The sequence below is a fragment of the Condylura cristata genome, unplaced genomic scaffold (genome assembly GCF_000260355.1).
Source record: "Condylura cristata isolate star-nosed mole 26May11 unplaced genomic scaffold, ConCri1.0 scaffold00016, whole genome shotgun sequence".
Taxonomy (NCBI): Eukaryota; Metazoa; Chordata; class Mammalia; order Eulipotyphla; family Talpidae; genus Condylura; species Condylura cristata.
This window is the reverse complement of record NW_004567117.1, coordinates 31,918,132-31,944,338: the sequence shown is the minus strand read 5'-3', so window position 1 is coordinate 31,944,338 and position 26,207 is coordinate 31,918,132. Positions and strand designations below refer to the sequence as shown.

General features: G+C 49.1%; 1 protein-coding gene across 1 annotated transcript in view; it reads left to right on the top strand.

Moving 5' to 3' along the window:
• MYO5B (myosin VB) overlaps window positions 1-26,207 on the top strand; it is a 132,691-nt gene that overhangs the window by 7,354 nt on the left and 99,130 nt on the right. Inside the window, exons 2-4 of the mRNA XM_012725752.1 lie at window positions 19,267-19,423; window positions 24,114-24,257; window positions 25,668-25,749. Coding sequence (XP_012581206.1) covers window positions 19,267-19,423; window positions 24,114-24,257; window positions 25,668-25,749 — 383 coding nt within the window. The remainder of the gene's footprint in view (window positions 1-19,266; window positions 19,424-24,113; window positions 24,258-25,667; window positions 25,750-26,207) is intronic.

Sequence of the window (26,207 nt, the reverse complement as noted above, 5' to 3'; positions counted from 1 at the left end):
GGGGCAGGCGGGGATCAAACTCATGCGGAAGTGGCTTAAGCTTCTTAGTGCTGTGCTTTAACCTGCTGCACCACCAGGGAGGGCCCAGAAATAACTTTTAAAAAGAATTGTGCATAGGTGAATTCAGTCCACACTTTGCTTTGAGATCAGGCTTTAACTAGGATGAGGCCCACATCTTAATTTTTGATGTAAGATGGTTTGTTGCTCTGGGTTGTCGAACTGTGGGGGAACGTTGGGACTTGAGATGCTTTCTGAAGGAGCCTCATGTTTTCAGTGAGAGCAGAGCAGGCTGTGTGTTTGTGAGGGGTTTGCTGTGTGGCGTGGCCAGGGTTTGGCCCACCCACGAACTCTGTGACCATGGACAGGTCTCTTGATCTCTGTGGCTCACAGTGTCCGCACCCTTCAAGGTGAGCTCCTGCCTGACCTAGTGTCTGAGGGAGGCATCACAAGGCACCTCTGAAGGCTGGTGAGCACTGTGTAAACATGGGTACCCACGGTCAAGCTGACAGACCCAGCCTTAGCTGCTAAGTGCAGGCCCAAAGAGATCGGTAATTAGGGAACAGTTGCTGTATTTTATAGCGAAATCTGAAGCTATGACACCCCTCAACCCTGACTTTTGGATCAAGTTTCGTTATCTTTACATTCATATTGTTTCTAGTCAGGACAAAGTGAGGTAAGAGAGACTCAAGATGTTTGAACAGAGGAGTGACTTAATTTCTTCTTGGTATTACCTGTGATTCTAGAACATGCCATGGGTATCTGCTCAGATTCTGCCAGTGGGCCGCCTTCACTGTGTGCTTCACCCGCACCCATCCTGCCTGCCCCACTCGCCTCCCCCTGCCTCCTTGCCCAGCCATGCCAGCACACACCCCTCCTTCCCCAGCTGATGGCAGTATCCTTACCATCACCCTCCCTAATCTCTTACATTACACCGCTCTTCGCATTTCTAACCGTAGTTACATCGCTTCGATGTCCAAGTAGGGGAAGGTTAAGTGTGCGGGGAAGCTGACTGAAGCTGATACTCCCACATTAGAAGGTATCGGTAGGAAGCTTACGTTACTATATTCTTCCCTAAAATGCTGACTATAGGAAAGAACAGCTCTGGGCCACGCCTTTTGTGTGATTGCATGACCCTGCAGAGGTCATAGGTGATGTTAATCGCTGCTTACCCACAGTGAACACAGCATGCTTTGCGAATGTAATTTCCAAATCAAAAATCAGACTGAAAGACACTTCTCTTTCCAGTACTCACTAGTCGCTCTCCACTGGAGCACTGTGAGGGTGCCGGAGACCATCCTGGTGACTGGTCCTTGGGTGCTGCTTGAGGACTCCCAGCATAGTTGACTGTCTCAGATATGTTGTATTTGAACAGCTTTTCTTGTGGGGAGCCTCTCCTTTTACCCCACACTCTGCTGGGCTTCCCTCTGCTCTCATAGTGGCTACTGATGGGTGAGCACATCTGTCCTATAGAGAATTTGTAAGAGGGGCCTTCAGTCTCGCTGGCTTTTGACTGGCATCTCATTTTACTGACTTGGGATAACTTTGCCAGCTACCAAATTCCTACCCTTTACCCACATGTGTGTAAGACCTATTCTATTACAACTTTAATGAGATTTAATTAACCAGCAGTAAATCTCACACATTGAGTGTAGTTAGACATCAGACTGCACCTATAATGTGGCACATTCTCAGGTGTGTCTGACACCCATGAAACCATGACGAGAACCCAGACAAACATCTCCCAAACTATGGAATGAGTGTTTCCTTCTGTATCCTTGAAAGAGCCCCACCGGGCCCTCCCTGGTGGCACAACATGTTAAAGTGCAGCACTGTGAAATTAGCTTCAGACACCACAACTTGAGTTTGATCCCTGGCCAGGGAAGTGACCCACATGGCACAGCAGACCTCTCTTGTCTCACCCACTGCTCCCTTCAGCAATGCATTTCAGTCAGTTGGCCTGTTCTGCTCCCCACTCTGTCTCTGGTGAGTCTTCTCACTGCCTCTACACCATACAGTATCCCAGTTCTGTATGCATAAATGAATTAATTAAAAAAAAAAATCCCCCTCCACCCCAAGTGACCACTGCTCTACTTTCCATCACATGGACTCATGTTGCCCTCACTCAGTCCTTGCACAACTGGCTGTCGTGTGGTGAGCTGGATTCTGTTATCTGTTAGCTGGATTTGTCTGGATTAAGTCTCACCTTTCATCCCTGTGTTCCAGTGAGGATCTTTCTGAATTCTGACTTTGGCATCTGATCTATTATGTCTCCTTAACTTTTGCTTATGGAAATGCAACATATTTATTGCCTCTCTTGCTGTCACTGGGAATCACGAAGCACTTCACATGCTGAGAGCAGCTCGTTCTCCAGGTACCAAAGATGTGATCTGATAGGACCAAACGCTGATTTAGATCCTCCCTGTATGTTTATCTTATTAGCATTTGTACACACAGGGCTGGAGTTTGGATCTCATGACTGAGGAGCCGGGCCAGCCCAGACCCCAGTGAGTCTCTCAGCTTCCTTCTCAGGCGTCACACCTCCATTCCTGGCAGAGGATGCCTGTGGGCACTGGAGGTTATTGGAAGAGACTGGGTCCGAGAGTCCATGCTGGCTGTTGGGGCACAGGCGCGTCTGTGATCACCACCCACGTGCTTTCTGGTGTCAGACTTGTCAGCCCTCAGGGTGTCTTCTGGAATCCATAGTGGTGTGACATGTGAATAAGGTTTATTTTTTCCAGGTGTCTGAAATAATTTTCAGTGAAAAGAACCTAATAAAATGTGAAGCTTTGCAGGATGAAATGGCATTTCTATTTTACATGGTAGCAATGCCTTTCATGCCACGTTACCTGCACTTTATAACTGTATTTTTACACTTTTATCCCAGGAGAGAGAGTGGCTTGCATTCCTGGGTGTCCTCTGTGGGAAGCAGGTTGAACTTTTCCCTGGAGCCACCCAAGCAGCGCAGGCATCAGTGGGAAGTGAGCAATGCTTGGTGCTGAGGAATGTGGCGGGAAGCCTGCGGGTAATGCAGTGTGGCCAGGAGAACCCCCGAGCTCTGTCCTTCAGAAACACAGTGGACAGACAACACAGCAAATGCTTCCTGAGCCTGCCTGGCTCCAGAGGGCAGTGAAGTTGGAAGCCAGAGGATGGGAACCTACAGCAAAAGATGATGGAAATGAGTTCACTCTCTGTTTTCCCAGAACTAGAGAATAAAATAGCTCCTGATCGATGACCTACTTTAAGAAGGTGCCCTCGTTGGTAAAAAAGGGAATTAACCTTCTTTAAAAGAATAGGTACAAAAGTACTTAGAATTATGAGGTGCCTTTTTAGAAAATGCCTTGTACCTAGCACAAGGAGAGAACGTGCAGGAGGAAACTGTGCACCTGTGACCTTGCCGATCAGTCAGCCTTCCAGTCAGAATCGCTGTGGCCCTAACCTTGTGTTTGCTGAGAGACTATAGAGAACATTAGTGTAGGTGTGTAAACTATTGAGTCTGTCTAGCTCCACTTAGTTTAACCTTCAGTCAGGTTATTGGGGGGTCAACATATGCTCACTCCAGTTTGGTGCATGACCCCTCTGGGTCACTGGATGCCTAGAGTTTCCCACCATTTGTCTTTGCATGTACCACCCATCATAATTAGTTCATGATGTAATTATGAGCTCTATAGTATGTAATGTATGAACTCTAGCCCAGCAACCCAAAGCAAAGATTTTTTTTTTTTTAAGATTTATTTATTTATTCATACAGAACTGGGGTACAGGCCAGAGGCTCAGGGGTGGTGAGAGGCTTCACCAGAGACAGAGTGGGGAGCAGAACAGGCAGATCGACGAAGTACACTGCTGAGGGGAGCAGCGGGCGGGTCAGGAGAGGTCTGGCTCGCCATGTGGTCTCCTCCGGGGCAGGCGGCAGGCGGGAATCGAACTCATGCGGAAGCGGCTTCAGATTCTCAGTGCTGTGCTTTAACCCGCTGCGCCACCAGGGAGGGCCCAAAGCAAAGATTTTTATGCCCATTTGGAGGTAGCCTTTTCTACAATTATGTTCATTATACTTTATGTATTTGTCGAATCCCTTATTTACTTTGCAAGTGTGTTTCTAGGATGCACAGGGTAGATAAGATGTCTCTTCTCAGAACTGAAGACGTCTGAGGTCAAGTCCTCTAGGGTAGGGGTTTCTTTTCCTGCATCTTCAATTTTGTGGTGTTCAGAGTCAGTCTACACAGGAAGCTTCTGTTCTTTCAGCAGGCTGCCTTTCTGCTGCTTGAGAATCTTAGAGGTGAACTGGTACCTGCACCTATCACGCACTCCTGCATTAAAGCTGCATCCACTGTGTCCTTCCTTCAGCTTCTTCTCACTTTGGAAGCCTTCCCTGTACCCCCTGGGCAGGTGAGCCCTCTCACTTCCCATCCTGAATTCTTCCCGTGCTTCACAGTGAAACTGGTGTTCACATCCCCCAGGCCTGGCTGCTGGTAGCTGAATGGGGATTTAACACATTTGTACAAGTTCACTTTTCCACAGTAGTAGGCATCTCTCAAGACCATTCCCAGGCAAAGAACTCAAGCGTCTTGTTTGGATGGCCAGAAGCTGAACTTGGTGCTTTTCCTTTGTCTTCCCCTCCCTGTTGTAATGATGCTAATCCTTTGGAGACAAATCGAGAGGATGTGTGTAAAAGAAGAAATAACATGGAAACATCTGAGTGCATTTCAGAAAGACATGAGTGTGATAGCAGGGTGTGCCCCCAAGTGGGAAGTGACATGCAGGGGTTACCTGTCCTGGCACGCTAGGTCCAGTGCAAAGCTTTGTCAGCAGGGGCCCAGAGAAGCCATGCAGGGATGTAACTGGCCACTGGCAGAGGTAACGTGAACTGAGCACCTCAGGCTGGACACTAGGCCGCTGTGTCTGATGCGTGCCAGTGAGGGCCCTCCCTCGGTGTCCGTGTGGTGTGGTGCTGCAGAGCTGGGTCTGAGTCCCTCAGGCCACCCCGTAGCTGCGTGACCCCAGGCTGGTCATGGAGCTCTCTGGCTGTTCTTCGTCCGTCACCAGAGGCCAAGAGTAACACCTGCCCCTGAGGTTTTCTGAGGGTCAGTTGTGTGATACAGGGGACCTGCCTGCCACGTGGGAGGTGTGTGGCAGTGGTCTCAGTGACTCGCTAAGGTGTTCCATGACTGGCTGTCTTAGCCCAGTTTCCGCAATGACTTCACAAATGCTGCTTTAGATTAGTTTCTTACGAGCTCTAAAGTATGCAAGGAATAATCTAAGAAGTTAAAATCTTTATCAGTGATTTTTTTAAATTAGAACTTAATTTTTTTTTAGTTCTGAGTTATTTGTTTTAGCATTTACTTCTGATCATCTTTGCCAGTAGGTTTTTTTAATGTATTTTTTTTTAAACATCATCATTTTGTACATTTTTTCATCTCGGCTATAATCCCCATGGACTTCCCACCACCACTTCACCCCTCTGCCATCACCATAGTCCCGTGAGCTCTTACCACCCCAGTTTTGATCCTGTTCCCTTCTCCACCCCCCATAGACTGTCTCTGGTTTATAGCTATTTATTGATTTCTTTTTTACTTTATTACAATTGCTTTTTTTTTTTCCCCTGATCTCTACACTCCTGCTCTGAGTGAAATCACTCAGTATGCTTAGTGAATTAAGCCAGAAAAAAAAACTTACTTTTTAAGAGCAGTTTTAGGTTTGCAGGACAATCAGAAAGCAGCTTTGGAGCACCCCACATGCCCACACCCCCATGCTCACAGGGCCGCCCTCATTATCCACGTTCCCAGCCAGAGCGGTCCATCCATCATATTCACCCGTAATCCATGGTTTACATTAGTGCTGTGCTTGTGGGTTTGGACAAATGCCTAGTGACATGCACTGGCATTTGGAATCACAGCATATTCTGTTGCTCGAGGGGTTCTCTGAGCTCTGCCTAGTCGTCCCTCCCCCAGGCCCCAGCCCCGGGCAGCCTCTGATCTTGTTGTCTCCCTGCCTTGCCTTTTGCAGAATGTCCTGTAGTTAGAATCATGCAGGACGGAGCCCCTTCAGACCGACTTTTTTCATTCAGTAATGCATGTTTAAGATTCCGCCACGTCTTTCAAGGACTGTTAGCTTTTATCTTTTTAGAAATGAGTACTGTTCCATTGTCTGGATATACCTCTTTACCCACCCACTCACTTGCTGAAGGATGTCTGGGTTGCTTCTAAATATTGGTAATTATGAGTAAAGTGGCTGAAAAAAATCTATGTACAGAGTTTTGTGTGGACATAAGTTTTCATTCAACCCCTTTGAAAAGGAGCAGAGAGCATGCAGAAAATACGTCCCACGCAAAGGTGAGTCTCCAGTGCGGGAGGCAGGCAGGCAGGCTACAAGGAGCAGGTGTGTCCTTAAGCGAACGTGCACACACGAGAGGGAGGACGAAGACGCTTCCAGCAGCCCACGTGAGCTCGCCTTGATACCAGGTGTGGAGATAGAAACAGAGGAACCTCCCAAAGAGCCCTGTTGAAATCTCTAAGTTACATTCTCTGCAAAGGGATATTTATTTTCCAAAATTGCAGTCTGGCTGCAGGTGGTCACAGGGCTTTATATGTTTCAATGGAGACACATTTGAAATAAAAGGATAGTCAGATTTGCAGATAGAAGGCCTTAGAGGTGCACGTAGCTTCCTGGGGTCAGGCTGGTAGGGAGTGTTTCTCAGTAGTAGGCTGCCCCTGAGTTTTGACGTAACATGTGCTTACAGCGTCAAAGTAAAAGGAAGGTTCATTAGCTTCACAAAGCTATTGTTCTTACAACCCAAAAAAGTGTAATTATATGTCCTGCAAACACTGTACATGTGTATTTAAAACAATTTTACTCATAATCACAAAAAAATGGGAAAAACCCAAATGTCCGTCAACTGAAAAGTGGATCAAGTTTGATATATCCATACAGTGGAATGTTATATAAAAAGTAGGCCATGAAGAAAGAAATGAACTCCCAAGACAGGTCACAAAGTGGATGAAACTCAGGAATATTATTCTAAGTGAAGGAACCCAAAGATCCATAGTGATTCTGTTTGTAGTTCAGTCTGGAATAGGCAGCTGTACAGCGACAGGAAACAATTTCGGGGCATGGAATGGGGACATGTGATAATGGGCAGGGAGCTTCTTTTTGGGATAAAGAAATGCTCTAAAGCTGATCTGGTGATGGCCGCAAAACTCTGCGAACACACCAAGATCTATTAAATGGTACAGTTTAAAAGAGCAGATTGTACATCATGTGAATTAGATCTCAAAGCTGTTACCATCTACTCATCCCCTCCGCCTAGAATAAGAGGTCAGAGAGCAGCAAATTCAGAGGTGCCACTTCAGAGAAGGTGAACACAAACTGCCTTCTTCGTGGGTGTCCTTTGAGCCAGACTTGATAAAATAAGGCCGAGGCAGGTGTGATGAATGCATTGTTGGAAAGGAGCCTGTTTAAAAATATTTGCTCCCTGGAGAATTCAGGGCCATACATGTGAACCTACCTTACTACTTAGAAGACAGGGTTTCTCCAAATCATAAGCTCCTCAGTCACATTTTACTACGCTAAATGTAAATGAGAACTTCCCAAGAAGACCTAGGTGTTGAGTTGATAGAGGACTAGATCCTGGTGGAGTTAAGGGTCAGCTAAGCAGGGGATGAAGCAAAAGAGATGGGATCAAAGCAGCAGCTGAGGGGCCAGGGGAGAGGGACCATTCGAGCTGAAGGGTGCAGAGCCCACGGAGCTTCCTTCCTGCTCCTTTGGCCGGACACCTGCCTCGGTTGGCCTTTCCCCCACACCCTCCCACTGGTCATGAGACCAGGAGTTGGCTCAGCTAAATTCACCCTCCCTACCCCCAGTGGTGGCTGCTGAGCAGGTTGATAGGGTAAACTCCCCCATGTGGGAGCCTGGGGGACTTCCCAAAGACCAGGACTGGGGGCATCGCGGTATCAGCAAGAACCTGATGCATTCTAGGTCAGCCTGATCCACAGTCACAGTGCTCGGGCCACAGTGCCCAGCGGAAATGTGCAGCCTTCCATATAGCTGCAGCTGCCTTCCTGGGGGCTCTTGCCCTTTCCAGTGAAGGAGAAAGAGGGAACCTGGTGAGCTGTGTCAGGAGGGCTCGGGTCGATGAGATGACACAGTGTGAACTGATGCACCCCCAGAAGCCTGTGGTGACGGGAGCTGGGCTTTCTCACTTGGGTGCACCTGCTGCTCACTATGAAAAATCTTAACCACTTAGGATTTTGCTACGGATGAGGGACGTCTCAGAGCCGTGACTGAAATAGCCAGATTTTAGCGTTTGGGATTATGAAAGGGAAGTCCAGGATTCTTTTTTAAAGATGGAAACAAACAACGAGCAAGGTCTGAGTCCTGGGAATATTGAAAGATTGCTTTAGTCACATTACCTGTTCCCACAAGTTTAGAAACCAAAACTTTCCCAAGTCATTTATCTACATTACAGCAGTCCCTTACTTATAGAGAACCATTGTTAGGTTGTTGATTCAAAGAAAAAAAATTGCTTCGATAGAAGGGTTCTTTGTACCCAGAGAGGAAGGCAGTTGTATGATTGGACCCTGAAACTGTCCAATTTCGGAAAAGAACCTCAACAAACAAGTCTTTGGTTTGAATCTTCCATCTGTGCCCCATGAATCCACCACCCAGCTATTTCCTGTCTCTGAACTTGTGTCACTGCAAACTGCTAACTCATGGTCAAGATCGACCGTAGGACTGTTGACACTACTCAGACCTTTAGGGGTCTTGTCTAGGGTCTCTGCCCTTTGGGTTCCCCCTACATTGCAGTCCCAGGTGGTCACTGGTCTCAGGTGCATGTTGGCACAGATGCTGCCTTTGTTCCGGGTAGGAAAGGCATCCCTTGGTGAATGGCAGCTCCAGGAGGGAGCAATTTTCATGTTCTTTGAAAACTCAAACATTGACCCCAGTGTGCAGGAAAGCATGCCACGTGCCTTGTAAGACCCTCGCGCGCCTCCTGCGTTAACTTGTCCCTGTGTCCTTTCTCTTCCTGGGTGCTGAGGGGCTTGTAGGTGCTTGGTTGGGGTGAACTTGGCATGCTGGGCCTTGCCCTGTTGATCCAGCGCCTGTGCCCGGCCTGTAAGCTGTGGGAAGTGTCACACCCTGTGCTGGGCTTGGCATTGGAGGGAGAAGGAGCAACTCAGACTCTGCGGTGGAACCCCTGGCTGGGCCCACCACCCCGCTCTCTGCTGGTGCCCGGCTGTGAGTGGGGGAGGGGTGCTCTCGGCCCTGCCTCTCAGTGTCAGCTGAAGAGTAATGGGAACTTCAGACGTGATCACACAGCAGGATTGGCTGATAGTACTGGGGATTTTTACTATCCATCCTGCCTAGGTCTCCTGTCTTATTATATAGGAGTGCCTGTGAGTTGTAAAAAAAAAAAAAATTGCAGGGCAGGGAGTTGAGTCATCAGTGCAAACTATAGAATGAAGATCTTGGTTTCTCCCTGGCCCAGGTAATTGAACAATCCTTGGATCTACCCTAGGAGGGAGTTTCTCTGTGATCTGAGGGTGCCGCAGTGGCAGTTCAGGTCTCAGCCTAACTATAGTTAGTTTTCATATGTTGAAATGTTCTCACTGCTGGCTTAAAAATCTCAAGGTAGGGAGGTGCGCTGGCTGGCCACCTCAGAGACCGAGAGAGTACTGTGAAGGAGCTTGGTATGTTCAGGCCTGAGGCCGGGATTTCCCGTCCCCCCAATCTAAGAGTGCATCAGAAGCCCCTGTGCATGGAGAGAGGGCGCTTGTATTCCATCATGCAAGGTGTTTTTCTGAGACTCGGCGAGTTTTCCTAACAGCCTAGTGAAGGATGCATTTGCTTTCCATGATTGGGCCTTTTCCAGCCCTCTAAAGCAAGTCTTCCTTTTGAGTCCTGGGATGTGCTTAGAGACCAAGGGGAATAATTCCTTTGTATCCCAAGATCCACACACATCGGGGCATCATGCCCTATACAAATAAAAGTGCTGCTGAGAAACACTGTGCATTTGCTCTGAACCCACCGTGGTGTGAATTACCAGCTCAGCCATGAGGTCGGTGGTGTCTTTGCTCAAACTCCTTTGGGCTGTTCAGATGGGCCAGGCAGCCTCTCGGGTGGGCTGAACTCAGCATGATGGGCTGCAAGGCCTTTGCTTGGTGGAAGGAACCGATGCCAGTCTGGATGTCCACCTGGGGCTCTGCAGCTCAGGGTGGCCTCCACTCCCCACTGGCAGTGTGTTTCCTCCAAGGGGAAACCAAAGACAGCTCCTGTACCCCAGCCAGCTTTCCAGGCAGGTTTCCTGGAGGGTGACTTTTGAATTGGGCCTGGAAGGATAGACGGAGTTTGCATGTGAATCTGGGGAAGGAGATGGAGGGGAGATGAAGTGTCTGAGGGTGGTTTGCGTGAGTCGTTCCCTCTTCCAGGAGCTCCTTGGGCTCTGTGAATGCTTGCAGCTGACCGCAGCTTCCATGATGCTGTCAGCTCTCCTGGTTCCACACAGGTTGATGGGGGTGTGGGGAGCTCACAGGTCAGGCTGATTGCTCTGCTCTAGCAGCTTCCCAGTGAAAATCGCTTATTTCCTACTGTCCCATTCCCAGTGAAAATCGCTTATTTCCTACTGTCCTGTTCTCTTTCCATGGACATTTCCTGTATCAGTCGGTCTCCTGGGCATCGGGGCCCTGGCAAGTCTCTGGAATGCACAGTGTGGTGGGGTCTGCACCTCCCATCTGCTTGAAAACCTCCACCCCCTGGAATGGAGCTGACCACCCAAGGGAGACGTGGGGTCAAGTAGGGGCTCTCCCCGTGCCACATTCTCTCACCTCCTGCTTCTCATCCTGTCTTTGGGAGAGCTGAGTGAAGTGATGATAGTGTGTGGGAGTACATGGAAGCTAGGGAAGAGGGTGGTGAGGTGGAACAGGTGACTCAGTAAGTAGAGGGTGACTTAGACTCTGTCACAGAAGAGGACTAAGTGTGGGTGCTGGCCAGTTTGTCAAGTGAGATTGAGCTCCATGCTGTATGATGCTAAAGAAAATACACTGGAAAAAAAAAAAATGCTATCATCTCATGTCCTAGTTCTCGTTTCTTCCTTAAGAATCCTAAGCAGGGCCCTCCCTGGTGGCACAGCAGGTAAACGCAGCACTAAGAAGCTGAAGCCACTTCAGCATGAGTTCTGTCCCCGGCCCCAGAGGTGACCCACATGGTGCGGCAGACCTCTCCTGACCCACCCACTGCTCCCCTCAGCAGTGCACTTCATCAGGCGGCCTGTTCTGCTCCCCACTCTGTCTCTGGTGAATCCTGCCATCACCCCTGCACCTCTGGCCTGTACCCCAATTCTGTATGCATAAATAAAACTTTAAAAAAAAAAAAGAATCCTAAGCAAATGCCCTTCCAACCTACAGTCCCCATCAAAGGGAGAAAAATAGAAATGCTCTTCCCCCAACTACTGTTACCAGAACCTGGGTATTGACCCAGAAGTGTTTCCTGAGCGCTTCAGCATTCTAGCAGGGCCTTATAGCTGACCTTTGCCCTCAAGCAAGGCACCAATGCTCCGTCTCACATCAAGTCCCCATCCAGTGTCTCCGGCCCTCAGTTTCCGCTCCCTCGCTGGCTGCTATTCCCATGGAGGAACTGAGGACTTGGCTTTGCCCTGAGCGCCCTGCTCTCCCATCCCACCTTCCCCACAGAAGCGTCAGCTCTGCCGTGTGCATGCTTAGGCTCCTGTGCCCCATGGGTAGACTTGTACCTGCCCAGTGGCGCCTTCTCGGTCTGCCTCTGGGACTCTGGTTTACCTGCGAGACTGTTGGGTGCTAAGTGAGATTCCCAAGGCACGGCACTTGCCCATGTTTCTAGTCTCGGATTTGTGCCTGGCCATAGGAATCCAAGTTTTTCAGCTGTGTAGGCAAAAACACTGGGAAGGTTGGACATTTATTTTTGTAATTGAGTAAAGCCTATAGCAGAATTAACCTGACATGCTTAATTCTATTCACAGTCATTGTGGTACTTGATAATTTTGGCATAAATATTAGCTAGCTGACACAAATGACTGCAATTACTAGTACCTTCCCAGAGTCCAACTGTCCTACAGTATCTACTCATGAAATATTTCATGAAATATTTATTGAATGCCTGTAGGGCTCCAGGCTCTGGATTGTCCATGGTATTAACACCCACTGCTGACTGTTCTCTGCCCCCACCCTTACCTAGTACTGAACCTCTCATACTTAAAGGGTTGAAGGCAGTTTCTGGGCCAGGGAGCTAGGATTGCTTTTTTTTTTTTTTTTAGAGTTATTTGTTTGTGCACACAGAACTGGGGTACAGGCCAGAGGTGCAGGGGTGGTGAGAGGATTCACCAGAGACAGAGTGGGGAGCAGAACAGGTTGACTGGCGAAGTACACTGCTGAGGGAAGCAGTGGGCAGGTCAGGAGAGGTCTGCCATGCTATGTGGGTCACATCCGGGGCGGGGATCGAACTCATGTGGAAGTGGCTTTAGCTTCTTAGTGTTGTGCTTTAACCCGCTGCGCCACCAGGGAGGGCCTGGGATTGCTTATTTTTAAGGGAGTTGCTTATTTTGGGGGCAGATGGTAGGGACAAAGTTTAATCTGGTCAGAGCTTGAATGGAGGCTCATGGAGCCTGTGGCAGATGGAGTAGGGGGTGAGGTAGCCCACAGACACTGCAATCTTGGGCTAGCATCTTAACCTGTAAAGTGGATGCCTCCAAATAAACAGGGCAGACTCTGCTTCAGACTCAGGCGTTACAGGATTTCAGTCTTGGAAGAGAATTGTGAACTTGCAAACTGCCAAAGGGATGGAGAAATCACCCAGTCCAGTAATTTCGAGGGCCCCCAGAACAGCAATAGCACCAGAAGCAGCTGGGACTTGCTAGAAATTGCACCTGAAGGTCTGCACTTCCCCAGAGATGATACTGGACTAGGAGGACACTCAGCGTCAGTTGCATGAGTGTCATTGAGCCTTCTGGTAGGCTTCGGCGTCAAGGCCGACAGTGTGTACATCCACTGTACAGCTTAATCGTGATGTTTCCCAGTATAAGAGCGCCCCATAAGCTGGGGGGCACTGCAGTCTCCCCCTCCACCACAGCGCAGAGAATGGTGATGATGAAATGAAAGCCCTGTGTCATTCAGAGGCATCGTCTTTAATGCACCGTGAAGAGACATGGTTTGCAGTCTCGCAAAGAAAAAAAAAAAACAATGATCAGGGCTTCTTAACCTTTTTTTGTTTGGTTGGTTTCATTTAACATTTAATCTATCTAATCACAGTTACAAAGGAAATTATTCACATTGAAAAATTGTCTCCATAAGAATTTGTGATAGAGTAAATACGAGGCTGTATCAAACCACCAGTGGTAGATCTCACCAGCACTGTGAGCGGTGGTGTCCGAAGCAGCTTAATGTTCTTGGTGTCAGTGCCTGGTCCTCATTCTGCTTTGTTTTTTGCTTATATTCTTTTTTTTTATAATAGTTTATTTTTACATCATTTTGTATATATATTTTTTCATTTCAATTGTAATCCCTGTGGGTTTCCCATCACCAAGTCACCCATGTGCCTGCTTATATTCTTAACTCAAGTAAATGTTAGGATTTAGGAAAACTGATGATCTGATTTTATTCTACCTAAATCCATGGAGCTCCTGAATTCTATCCATGGATCCGATGGGAACTTGGGGGCCCCAGCTTAAGAGCCCCTGAAACACAAGGTGGTGTGAAACCTACTTCTTTTCCCCAACTCTGGGCCTCAGGCTACTCTTCACTGCCCTTTCTGCCACCCACAGCCAGCCAGTCTGTGCCCTCCATTAGACTGTGTAGACCCAACAGTGTAAGTCCAGCTAATGAGGAAACTGCTTTGATTTCTTCATTATGTGTCATAAGCCTTTCGCTAGAGCTTGAAATAAAATGTAAAGATGGCTATTGTCTGCAGCCAGGAAGGCAGTTAATGAATTCACAAATTTGACTCTGTTTAACCCCTTAACACTAACTGCTTTAAATTCAGCGTTACATTGTACTAGGCCAGTAGTGACCATGAATAAGTTACAAGGTATTTAAATTGCTGCAAATTCTGAATATATTTGAATTAAGCAACACATTGAATTAAGTTGTTGAGCTGTTCTTAACCTAGCAGAACTAATTTTGTAGCTGAACATAAGATTCACTTATAGAAAGTAATTAACAGAAACCCAGGCGCCACCCACAAAGGTCGAGATCAAGTTGGTGGCTGGAATCCAGCAGGTAGTTGCCAAAGCTCCGTGGCCGCAGCTGATGTCCCTCCGGGCCAGTGGGGTGATGGTTCTCCATGCTCCAGGACTCGCTTGTTGGGGTCTGAGTGCCCTGTGCTTCCTCGTCCCCCCCATTGTGATCCCCTCCTTTGCACGGACGGGCCTCGGCCCGGCACACACTCTCTGGGAACAGATCCCCAGTGTCTGGGGTACTGAAGGTGATGACTGCGCCCTCAGGCCAGTGTCCCCCATGAGGGTGCTGGGCAGAGCCAAGTTCACATGGAAGTGTCAGGGGCTCTGCAGCAGCAGTGAAGAGCGTGGAATAGAAATTGGCCCAGGACAACTCGTTATCCTGCTATGGATCCAGGAGACAAAAGAAGAGGGACAGGACTTAGGAATGGATTGGAAAAAGAATCCAGTGTAGTCAGCTCTGCCTAAGGGCTAGGGGGAGAGAGGAGTTGAGGCCTCCCCAACTCCCACTCACATTGCTGTGGCGAGCTGGGGACTCCCTGTTGGCCATGTTGGCTTTGGGGCGCCTGTTCAGCCTCCATATACAGTTGTCCTGGGGTCCGTTGCCTATGTGTGTTGAGCTCAGGCGAGATCCAGGTTGGGGAGATCAATACTTACTGGAAGGTGGCAGTTGATAACTAAAGAGGGAAGATCCTTACTTAATGGAAATTCAGGGGCACTGCAAATTGAAAGATAAATGGATGAAGCAATGTCTGTAAAAGACCTTGTATCTCGCTGGTAGTTTGGTGGACAAGTGTCGCAGTATAAAGGGGGTAGGCTTTAGAATGAGCTGTAGATTCCCTTGACTTGAAATGCCAGGTGAACTGCTGACCAACAAAAAGCCATTGCAATATTTTCTCAAATGTCTTCTTCACTGCAAAATAATTTCCAGAACCAAATGAAATAGTCTATTTGGTGCTCAGAGACTGTACTCATGTACCATGTTTACCCCCAGCTTATGGTGAGTTTGACCAAAACTAGCCAGTTAGTGTAAAATCACAGAAAACATTCCACCGTTGCTCTTCCTCATGCAAACACACAGGCCTCCTGAGTCCCAAAGTGTGTTTCTTAAGCCAGCGGCACCTGTGATGGGTGTGGAACACATCACACAGCTCCACTACCACCTGGAGCTGGAATCACAGAACACAGGAGTAGCAGGAGGTCTTAGGGATCATTTCCTGTTGTCTTTTTATTCATTCATTCATTCATTCATTCATTCATTCATTCATTCATTCATTTATGCACACAGAACTGGGGTACAGGCCAGAGGTGCAGGGGCGGTGAGAGGATTCACAGAGACAGAATGGGGAGCAGAACAGGCAGATCCACGAATTACACTGCTGAGGGAGCAGTGGGCGGGTCAGGAGAGGTCAGGCCGGCCCTGTGGGTCACCTCTCGGGTAGGGGGTCAAACTCATGCTGAAGCAGCTTTAGCTTCTTAGTGCTGTGCTTTAACCCGCTGCGCCACCAGGGAGGGCCCCCTGTTGTCTTATTTTAAGAGCAAAGGTACTAGCCCATGGGCATTTGCACCAGGAAATCCTCTAGTTTTCCTCAGTCTTCTCTGCTTACCTGCCTGCGGTGCTGGGTGGAACTCCGGAGGTTCTTTCTGTGATGCTGTCACCTCTCGGGAGACTGTCTCTTTCTCCAGAGAGCAGTGAGTAAGTGGAAGCGATGGATTCATTTTGCTGCTGCGCGTATCAAGCTAAACCTCCAAGGGATATAAATAGAACCCAGCACTCTGAGGGCTGCTGTGAAGCTGAAGTGGGAAAATGATACTTGGATATAAAATGCATTGAATGCTTATCTCCTGCACTGTCAGGAGGCTTAATTTCATCTTATGAAGTAGATACTTAGGACTCTGTTAAATACCAATTAAGCAGTTTCCAATGAATATTTATGGCCGTTTTCCTGAATGGCTTGTGTTGAGTTCTGGGCTGTGTCTGAGCACACAGCTCCACCTGGGGCAGAGGAGGGTGGCACCCGATGACAGAGGCACTCAGGGGTGCTGTGTGCCTCCCCCACACATGGAGCCCTCGGGCACTGGCCGGAGGGGCGCCCCCATAAGGTGCCCTGGATGTACCTCCTGCTTCCCACTTCGGCTTTCTTGTTAGAAGGTGTCCTGGAATCTCTCACACAGGTGTTCTGGCTCGAACCTTTTCAACCTTTGGTGCCCCCAGTCCTGGGAGGAAACCTTTACTTTTATATCCTTTGACTGTTAAAGCCCAAATCGCCTCCCCATAGTTTTCTATATTCCTCTCTTCATTTAACCTCCATCCAAACCTGTCTCTGTCCCCAACCTCATTCTTTGTACCCCACAGAACCCCCCACATTTTGTTCTCTGGGTCTGACTTGACCCTCCATGTGTCTTTACCTAACTTCTCCAGTTTAGCCTCCGCACACTTTTCATAGTGTTCCAGTGCTGTTTCGTGTTAATATCGCCATGTATTTTATACATTATATTCCGAAGTATCATGGTGTTTTTACCAAGTTTCTGAGGATAATGTCCTACCATATGTAATGCTGTAATTTACTTAAGCATTATTATTATTATTTTCAGTATTATTCCTGATTAATTTTAATTATATTTTCCTAGTTAAGGCTCTGAGTTAGTAACTCTGTCCATGTCCATCAAAGCACATAGCTTTGATAATTAAAAATTCTTTTTGTCCTCATTCTCCAGTCTAGTCTTTTTTAAAAAAAGAAATACATGATCTATGTTGTGACAATGGTGTTGAAAATATAATTAGAGACAAGACAGATGTAGACAGGCAAGAAACAGTAGATTGATTATCCCATTAGTGAACCGACTATATTCTAGCAACACACCCAAATTTCCAGATGACTTGTCACTAGTGGAAGAAACGGTGGAGGGCTCAATGATGTGCTCAGACATGGCTCCTCCCTCCTGTGCTGCAGCCAGGCTGCCTCTGTCTCCTGTTTGCAACTGAGGCGCATGTCAGGGGCTTCACTTCAGCACACGTTGTTCCCCTCACTTAGGGAAAGCTCAGTTCAGAGACAGAGTGGTACCTGAGGCCCTGGCCCCTCAGCAGCCCTCTTCTCATGTGAAAATGTGGGACTCGGACCACCAACCTCAGCTCTGTAGGCGATAGATGATACACCTGCGGACGCCAGCCCGTGCTCAGCCCGTGAGAGCCACTGTATGTGCCTTGCAGGGCTCTCTCCTCACAGCTCAGTGCTGGCTGCCCACTCAAGCCCCCGCCTGGATGGCCTGTGTGCTAGTGGGGGAAGCAAGTGGGATGAGCACTAAGACAGCGAGTAAAATATTAACCAGTGAGTGCTTTGTGGGCAGAGTAGTCGGTAAGAGTTGCTGTTCACCTGAGGAGAAACCTGACTCATAGCTAATCTCACTGAGGCTAGACTGGGTAAGGGGATTCACTGTGGGAGGTTTATGATCCAGAAGGGGTGTGATGATAAGACAGAGACGGCCAGCCCCGCTGGTGGGAAACTATGGAGACAGCACATGGTTTAAGTGCCGGCTCACTGCCTTGGCTGCAAGAACTCCAGGCCTGTCACTAAACCTTTCCAAACTTCAGTTTTGTGGTCTTAAAAGTGAAAAGACTGGCACCTAGCAGCATTATGAATCCTCAGCAAAGGTGCATGGCCAAGAGTTGTGCAAACCATTCGAGCCTGAAGTAAACAGGTGGTTAATTAATTACCTACTGCAGGTTGTATCTGAGCTACCGAAAGGCAGGATGATTGAGCACCAGACACTCAGAGTTGTGATACCAAAGAAAGGAAAACCACTTGGAACTAAAAATAGCATCAGCACCTGTAAAGTAGGTAGGAGTCAAGAGGGAAGTCCTGTGTGGCCTGGACAAAGGGAACGAAGGAGAGTTGGTCTGCAGACAGCTGGGAAGGGAGGTGTCAGCTCACCTGGAACCTTGAACATGGCGGAGCTGGGCTGTGGGAGCCTGGAGCGTGCTGCTGGAAGGCCGACAGCGGGCAGAGGGGTGGTTGCTTGTTTGTGGGTGTTCACATCTGAAGGTCTTGTTACAGGAGGAGAGTGGAGGGTGGAAGCTGCTCTTGTAATGTGTGTCAGGTGATGGCAGTGGCTGAGATGAAGGCAGAGGAGAGAGCTGACTAGTGGACATGGATTCAGGGGCCGGGCTGATGTAGGGCTTGGGGAAAGGAAGAACCACGCTGACCGTGAGGTTTCTGTCTGGAGTCCATGAGCAGAGACCATGCCACTGACGGGGAGGAGGCGTGTGGGTGGGAGGGGCAGAGAGGAAGCCCTGGCACCAGCCCTGGGTGCTCACCCACCTTCACACTTGTCACCTGGGAAGGAGGGAGGCGGCTAACCCCACGCTGTCACCAGTCCCAGCAAGTACGCTGAGGGTGAGCCCGGGGCCAGAGCTGCCCGGGGCCCTGGAGCTGGGCCAGGTCAGCTGCCCAGTCACCCGTTTGCCAGCCTGAGGCCCACCCTGCGCCCTCACTCCCTGCCTGAACACCTGTGTCCCTGGGGACCTGTGAGCTGCTCTTTTCTCCACTTGTCTGTCTTCCTACTGCATTTTTCATCTGATGGAGTGTCGTCTTTTAATCTTCCATTTAGTCTGACTCTTACTGTAATGGATGGCTATTTCATCTAATTTCTGGAAAACTTGAGCATGCCCTTTGTGATATACCTATGTGCACACGAGTATTCTAGACTGTCTCCTGACATGCTGGGCCAAAATGCAAGAGGAGGAAAGATCTTTGTGCTTGGGGGAAAAGTATACTTTTTTTGCGGTGTACTCCTGCAAAAGTGCATATGTGTGTGATGTGAACACATGCACATAGGCATGAGTGTGCATGAGGATGGCCTGGGGGCTGTATCCAGAGAGAATTCAGAAGAGTGGCTGCGTCTCCCTCCCCTGGACTTCACCACTCCTTCCTTTCGCTTCACTCTCAGGTCCTGTGCCACCCCGCACAGTTACCCTAAAGGGAGGAGAGATGTCCCTGCTGGGCACAGGCCTTTGTCAGCAGCCCCAGAAGAGACTTTGCATGGCCAGTGACTGACCAGAGCCTTTTCCCTTCTAGAGATGAGAAGAACCAGTCCATCATCGTCAGCGGGGAGTCCGGAGCAGGCAAGACTGTGTCAGCCAAGTACGCCATGCGCTATTTTGCCACCGTTGGTGGCTCAGCCAGTGACACCAACATAGAAGAGAAGGTGCTGGCGTCCAGCCCCATCATGGAGGTAAAGCCTTCCGGGCCCCCTTGGCCTCCCAGGCAGTGGGTCTGTGGGCGCACAGCCACGTGCGATTGCTCACGTGTTCAGCATCATGCCCGTTGTCAACTGCAAGGAAAAAGTCATGAAGGTCCCCGCAAGGCCACAGGCTCGGGAATAATCTAATTCTGGCCGTATCTTCGAGGTCTCGGTACTGGGCAGGCTGTCCTCTTGATGTTCTCCTTGGCCCTTGACTCTGCCAAGTCTGGAGTGACGTCAGTGCCGGTAGCTCTCCCTGCTGCCGCTGCGTCAGCAAGTCAGTGCTCTGCCACAGCCGTCCGTGCTGTGAAGCCCACCGAGTTGGGTGGTAGTTTGCATGGGGGCGGAGGAGCTAGGTAGACGATGCCTTATTTGTTCCTTCCCCTCAAGTGTGGGAACATTTTGCCTTTGGGGGAAGTCACTAAAGGCAAAAAGGATGTGACAGCAGAATCTCCGAAGACCTCCAGGGAGCAGTTTCTTGGGATGGCACGAATGGGCCAGGCAGGTCCTGGCTGTTACCTCACCCTGTACCCACAGAACATCAGGACTCAGCAGTTGATGCAAACACAGGGTCACTGGGAGTTCCTAAAGCTTAGGTCTTGCTGCTGTAAGTCAGGTTTGAGAGCCAGAGACACATTTCTTTTCCTTCCTTTTCTCTGTAAAAACTGGGTTGTGAGTAGAGCTCACTGTCCGCACAGCCCCTGGCTCAGCTTCTCCCTGCCTTTGACACTGAGGTGCTTCCTTATTGACCAGGCTGTAGCCTGACCTCTAGCAGCCCTGGGCAGCTCCTCTGTTCTAGTAAAAAGCAGTTTTGTTTAATGTGATGGTGCCAAGAGAGCAGCAAATCTCACAGCCCTGAGCCTCCGTGATGACACAGCCACCAACGTGGTTGCCCTTTGTGATTACTTGGCTGCTGGGGGGAGGACGCCTGCCTGGGCCCCCCAGGCCCCCACCCCCACCCTCCCCCTTCCCCAAGTGCAGGAGTAAATTATTCTTCTTATAATTTCTAGGGTGGAGTCACCAATTGGTGTTCTTATTTTATATGCGTGGAAGCAACATTGCACCGTGACAGAGTATGTCATGAGTAAACTCCAAGTCTCTGTCCACAGGAGTTTGGTGATGAGGCCACAAAATCCTCTGGAGAATTTCATCTCCGGTTGAGTCTCAGTGCAGTATCTTCACTGAGAATTAGAAGAAAACAAGTTTCTCCACCAAACAGATAATAACAAAGGAAAAAACTCAGTGTCTGTTCCAGTGGTTCCTAAGCTTCAGCGCTGAGGGACCAGTGGCCTGGAGGACTTGTTACAGCAGATGGCTGGTCCCACCCCCAGGGCTTCTAACTTACAAGGTTTGGGAAGGGCCTAAGAATTTGCCTGTGTTATGAGTTCCTAGGCAATGCAGAGGCTGCTGGCTGGGGACCACAGTTTGAGAATAATTAGCCAATCAGAAAAAAAAAAAAAGGCTCTCTGGAAAATGTAAAAGAATGGATGGATATAATCCCCCTTAATCCTATAGTCAGCCAATAATCATTGAAATTTTGGTGTGTTTCCAGCATTGTTACTGAATAGCTTAATATAAGCTTTGTCACCATATCATTAAGCTTTTTTTTTTTAAGATTCATTTATTTATACATACAGAACTGGGGTACAGGCCAGAGATGCAGGGGCAGTGAGAGGATTCACCATAGATAGAGTGGGGTGCAGAACAGGCCGTCTGACAAAGTACACTGCTGAGGGGAGCAGCGGGCGGGTCAGGAGAGGTCTGCCACGCCATGTGGGTCACCTCCAGGGTGGGGATCAAACTCATGCAGAAGTGGCTTTAGCTTCTTAGTGCTGTGCTTTAACCCACTGTGCCACCAGGGAAGGCCCGTATCATTAAGCTTTTTAACAAATTGTCTTATTGGCTGAAAGCACGTAATTCATGGTTTTACTCTAACTTGCTTGACTCTGACTGTAGACACCTACTTACAGTAGCTTCTGTGACCAACCTGTTTATGCTAAGCCCTGAAGTGGTGGCCTCCTGGCCCTGGCTCCAGTTCAGAAGATGATCGTGGACTTGGCCTCGGTCTGCCTCAGACCGTCGACTGGCCCTAAATTGAGACAGCTAAGGTCACTATAATCAGCATCAGATTTCACCTCCGGTGGGAGTGACACCAGGCTTTCAACATTTCCTTGGCCTTGAGTTTGAAAATACAGTTCTCTCATTTAAGCAGTCGGAATTCAAAGGCACAGAATGTCTCCTCTTTGGAGAAACAGTGATTAATTATTTGGGGTAATACAGTAAAAGGGAGAAAACTGATCTCTGTGGCTGAACAAAGTCATCATTAAGCGAGCGGGGGAGTTTGTGAAGACAGATCACCAGGTTATGTAACGTGTACGAGACAACGGGAGTGATTTTTTAAATTTCACTCATGTTGTGGTAAAACACACATTATGTACAGTTGACCATTTTAAACATTTTGAGTGTACAGGTCAGAGGCACCGAGCGCATTCAGTGTGGTGCAAGCCTCACCACTGCCCATTTCCAGGGTGTTTTCTCTTCCCAAACAGCAGCTCTTGCCTACTAGACCGACTCCTCCCCCTGGCACCCTTTTCTCTTTTCAGTATGTTGGAATGTGCCTCTTTTAGGAAACTCACGTGAGTTCTTACATTTGTCCTTTGTGCCTGACTTGGTTCATTTAGCATGTTTTCGGAATTCACTCGCATTGTAGAATGGGTGGGTGCTTTGTTTCTTTCTGGAGTTGGGTAATACTTTACTGCGTGGCTACATTTTGTCTACCCACTTCTTGGGGACTGGGCGCTGGGGTAGTTCCCACCTTTTCACTCCTGTGAATAATGCTGCTGTGCAGCTATCAGCTTAGTCTCTGCTTTAGGAAGCGCTTGAGTGACGGTTGTCCAAAACCACCAGTGTTTTCAGTGGCCACTGTGGCTGGTGGACACAGGGTACTTTGACATGGGGGAATGTCCAAGCCTCACACACAGCCTAAAACACACAAGATGTGGCTCAGCTGTTAGGGCCTCAAGGTGGAGGACTATAGGTGTGACCAGCTTAGCTGAATCGTGCATGATGTCATGTAAATAAATGCAACTGTCATTTGGGCTCAAAAGATGAAATTTCTTTCTGGTGCACATTGGTTCCTTGAAAATGACTTGGGTAAGTCTGTGGGCTCATTCTGTCAAACACAGAATTTGTTAGGTATTGCAATTTTAGAGAAATCTTGATACAAGCTTGGAAAGGAATAATTGTAGCCAGGGATAGCTCTGGTGGAATTAAAAAGAGCATTACCAGGCAGAGCGAGTGTGGCTTTTGCACCATCAGGACAGAGTTCTCAGTTCAGAGCCCTGGTGCCAGGAAGCCCTGTCTGTTCGTGTGCTCCTCAGAAGGTTATAACCGCCACCAGGCAGGTCTTAATCAGAGGACAGCTGAGTACTGACGCCTGCCCCGTCCCGGGAAGGGTGCCACAGCCCGGCAAAGTCATCATTTATGTCCTGTCACCAGCTTTCTGCAGCAGCTCCCCAGGGAGCTGGGCACAGAGCAGGCTGAGCGCCCAGGCAGCTGCCCTGTGTGCAGCTGTTTGAATTAAAGGTGATGTGAGGATGGGGTGCAGTGGGATGATTTATTGTCAGCTCCAGAGCTCTCTGACCCCATTCTATGGCAGAGCTCGTCAGCATCTGTGGGGTGATTTGTTCACAAGTCTGTGCTGATTAAAAGGATGCTGATAATCAAGAGGCTGTTAGAGCAGAGTCAGACGGAGTCCGGGAAGAGGGATCACGGAACATCTTGGGGTGACTGGCGTCTGCAGGCATACCACTCTGGGAGCCACAAACACTCTCCATCCTCAGAAAAAGAAGGGGACTGACTACAAGGAGCAAAGTCACTAAGACCAGTTGCTATGTAATTTTGACTTTTGCTAAGCAAAAGAAACAAGAAAGCCTATAATTCTTAACCCATTCATACAGGAATCTGCCCCCTACACACCTTCTTGATCTCATTAGCTCTCGTTTTTCTCTCATTTCCATACCCTGGAGCCAAGCTACACGGTGTGTGCTCTCTCCTCCCCTAACCCCCCCCCCCACACACACACATTATATTCACAAGAAAAATGCCCTGTCCTTCCCCAAGTAAAGCTCTTCTCTTAAGATTCCTTCAGTCATCACTATCCTGCTGGGTTAGCTGACTGTTCCCTTCCTGCACTCCCTCACTACTTTGTATGAACCTCATTATTGTATAGTCCCAGTCGCATTGAAATTATTAGTTCTAGATCACGTTTGTTGTACCAAATAATTCATACATGTATAAGCAACAAAGTTTTGCCCTTATGTCACTTATAAGTTTTATGAGTGCTTTAGTGGTTCAGAGGTGTCAGAGCGGTGGTCTGGACCTTTCCCTCATCACCCCAAGATGACTCTACTCCTGTAAGCCCCCACGTGTGTGTTCCAGACCGGAGGGAGGAAGGAGAGAGGAAGGACAGTGGGGTACCTGTTCCAGATGGTTTTAAAGAGTCCCCCGATCAATTCGTCCCTTTTGGGGGGGTCTTCCTTGGGAGACAAGGCAGCTGGAAATGAAGTTTGTCTCTGTCTGGGGATGAGGGTGGGAATGCAGGTGGTGCTGCACAAGCCTAATCTTGAGATAAGAAAACCCTGCCTGTTTTGCACATGTTCGATCTGTTTGTTCTATGCAGGCCATTGGAAATGCTAAAACCACCCGCAATGACAACAGCAGCCGGTTTGGCAAGTATATTCAGATTGGCTTTGACAAAAGGTACCACATCATTGGGGCCAACATGAGGACCTACCTGTTGGAGAAGTCCAGAGTGGTCTTTCAGGTGCGTGGCGGCTTGGGGCTTTCTTGTTCTCCTCTGTGCATGGTGCTCACTCCCTGACCTGCTGCGGCTGCCAGGAGCTGCTGCTCACCTCTGGAGCCTGCTATTGCAGACACCTGCTCTTTGAGTTCTTTCTTCTCTTTCAGCATGAGTATTCGTTCAGAGGCTGCAGTCATCAGGCCTAGAAGTCTTTAGCCAGTATTATTTCTCTGTGGAAATTGTCTTTAGAGTCAATCAACAACCACATATTAAATGGCTCATACGTGCTAGACACCTGGAGACACAGTGAGAGCAGGACAGTCCTGTTCCTGGTAGACCATGGAGGCTTATGGCGAGGAGAGCATCTTCCTGGGGCTGTGGTCAGCTTGCCCATGCGGCCAGCTTGCCCGGGAGACTCCTTCATTGGTTGGTTATGTATAGAAAAAGGAAGACAGGCAAGCCTACGTGGCTTTCCACTTGGTGCCCGACCCCGCCACTCCCCGCCACCCCGACGCAGTTCCTCATTGCTCTGTGCTCACCTTTCTCTCCCTCCTTCCCAAATACTCTGTGACCTCTTGGTGACCCTATTCCTCCCTCCCCCAGCCCCCCAAACAGTCTTCCTCTAGCTCCTTTCCAAGCCCCATTGCTGAACGCAGGCGGTGGCCGGCGGCTCCCCGGGCCTGATGTGTGAGCTGCCCTCAGAGGACACCCAGACGCCTCTTTCTCGGCAGCGGTGTCCAGGCTGGAGTTTAGCAAACGTCTGATGACTCTTTTGACCATGCTGCATTTCGCTGCAGCCAAGCAAGCAGGCTGCTGTGCTGGGTGGTGGGGTACACTGGTGCCGGGCTCGGGCCAGGCTCTCACCACGCCGAGCCTTCCTCGGCCCTGCAGTCCCGCCTGTAGCCCTCTGCTTACTGAAGGCAGGACTGGCCAAGGGTCCCCAGTGAGCCCTGCTTCAGTCATGGCCTTTCCTCGTGGCCCCCAGACTGACACGATGGAAGGGGGTGTAGCTTCTGCTTAGCCTGGGGCCTCCCAGAGGAGTAATGGGCTACAGGAATGATCCCCAAGGGTAGAGTCTCACCTCCCAGAGGAGAAAGCGGGCTTCCAGCAGGGAATTCACAATCTGTAACATCAGCCAGGCAGCGTGAATGTCGGAACAAATGTCTGTTGGCTGATGACCCATTTTGGGCTAGCGACAATATTCTTCATCGAGGAAAAAAAGATAGACATTTTTGTGTAGGAGATAAAATGCTTCAGGTTGGAAGAAGGCCGCCTCAGATGGTGAATGGAAAATCCAGAGGTGGGAAGTGCAGGAGACAGAGGTGTCAGGAAAAACCGTGACCTCTGTTGCCCACTGGGAATGGAATAAGTGAGCGCATAATCCCGGGGGACCCTCTGACTGCCCTAAAACTGCTGGGTTTTATCCTTCTTCAGGCAGAGGATGAGAGGAATTACCACATCTTCTATCAACTCTGTGCTGCTGCGAGTCATCCAGAACTTAAAGAACTTGCACTCAGTAAGTAGATGGTCACCTGCCTGGCCTTGGGGTGACTCCTGCTGCAGGGTGCGGGGGGAGCCACAGGCTCTGAGGCGAGAAGGCCACCCTGCTCACAGCCGCCCTCGTGGGTTCTGGTCTCCACTCCACCTCTGATGTCGCAGCCCCTCTGAGCTTTGCTGCCATGTTAGCAATCCAGAGCTGCAGAAATGGTTGGAAACCAAGTGTCTTTGCAGGCTTAAATGAATTTCCATGCTTTATTATTTTGAAAAATGTTCCTGCCTTAGGCATCAGAAGAAGTGTGCCCCAACCATGAGGACCTAGAGATTCAGCTAATACACATCTCTCTCTTTTTTAAAGATATATTTATGCATACAGAACTGGGGTACAAGGCAGAGGTGCAGGGGGTGAGAGGATTCACCAGAGACAGAGTGGGGAGCAGAACAGGCAGATGGACAGAAATACACTGCTGAGAGGAG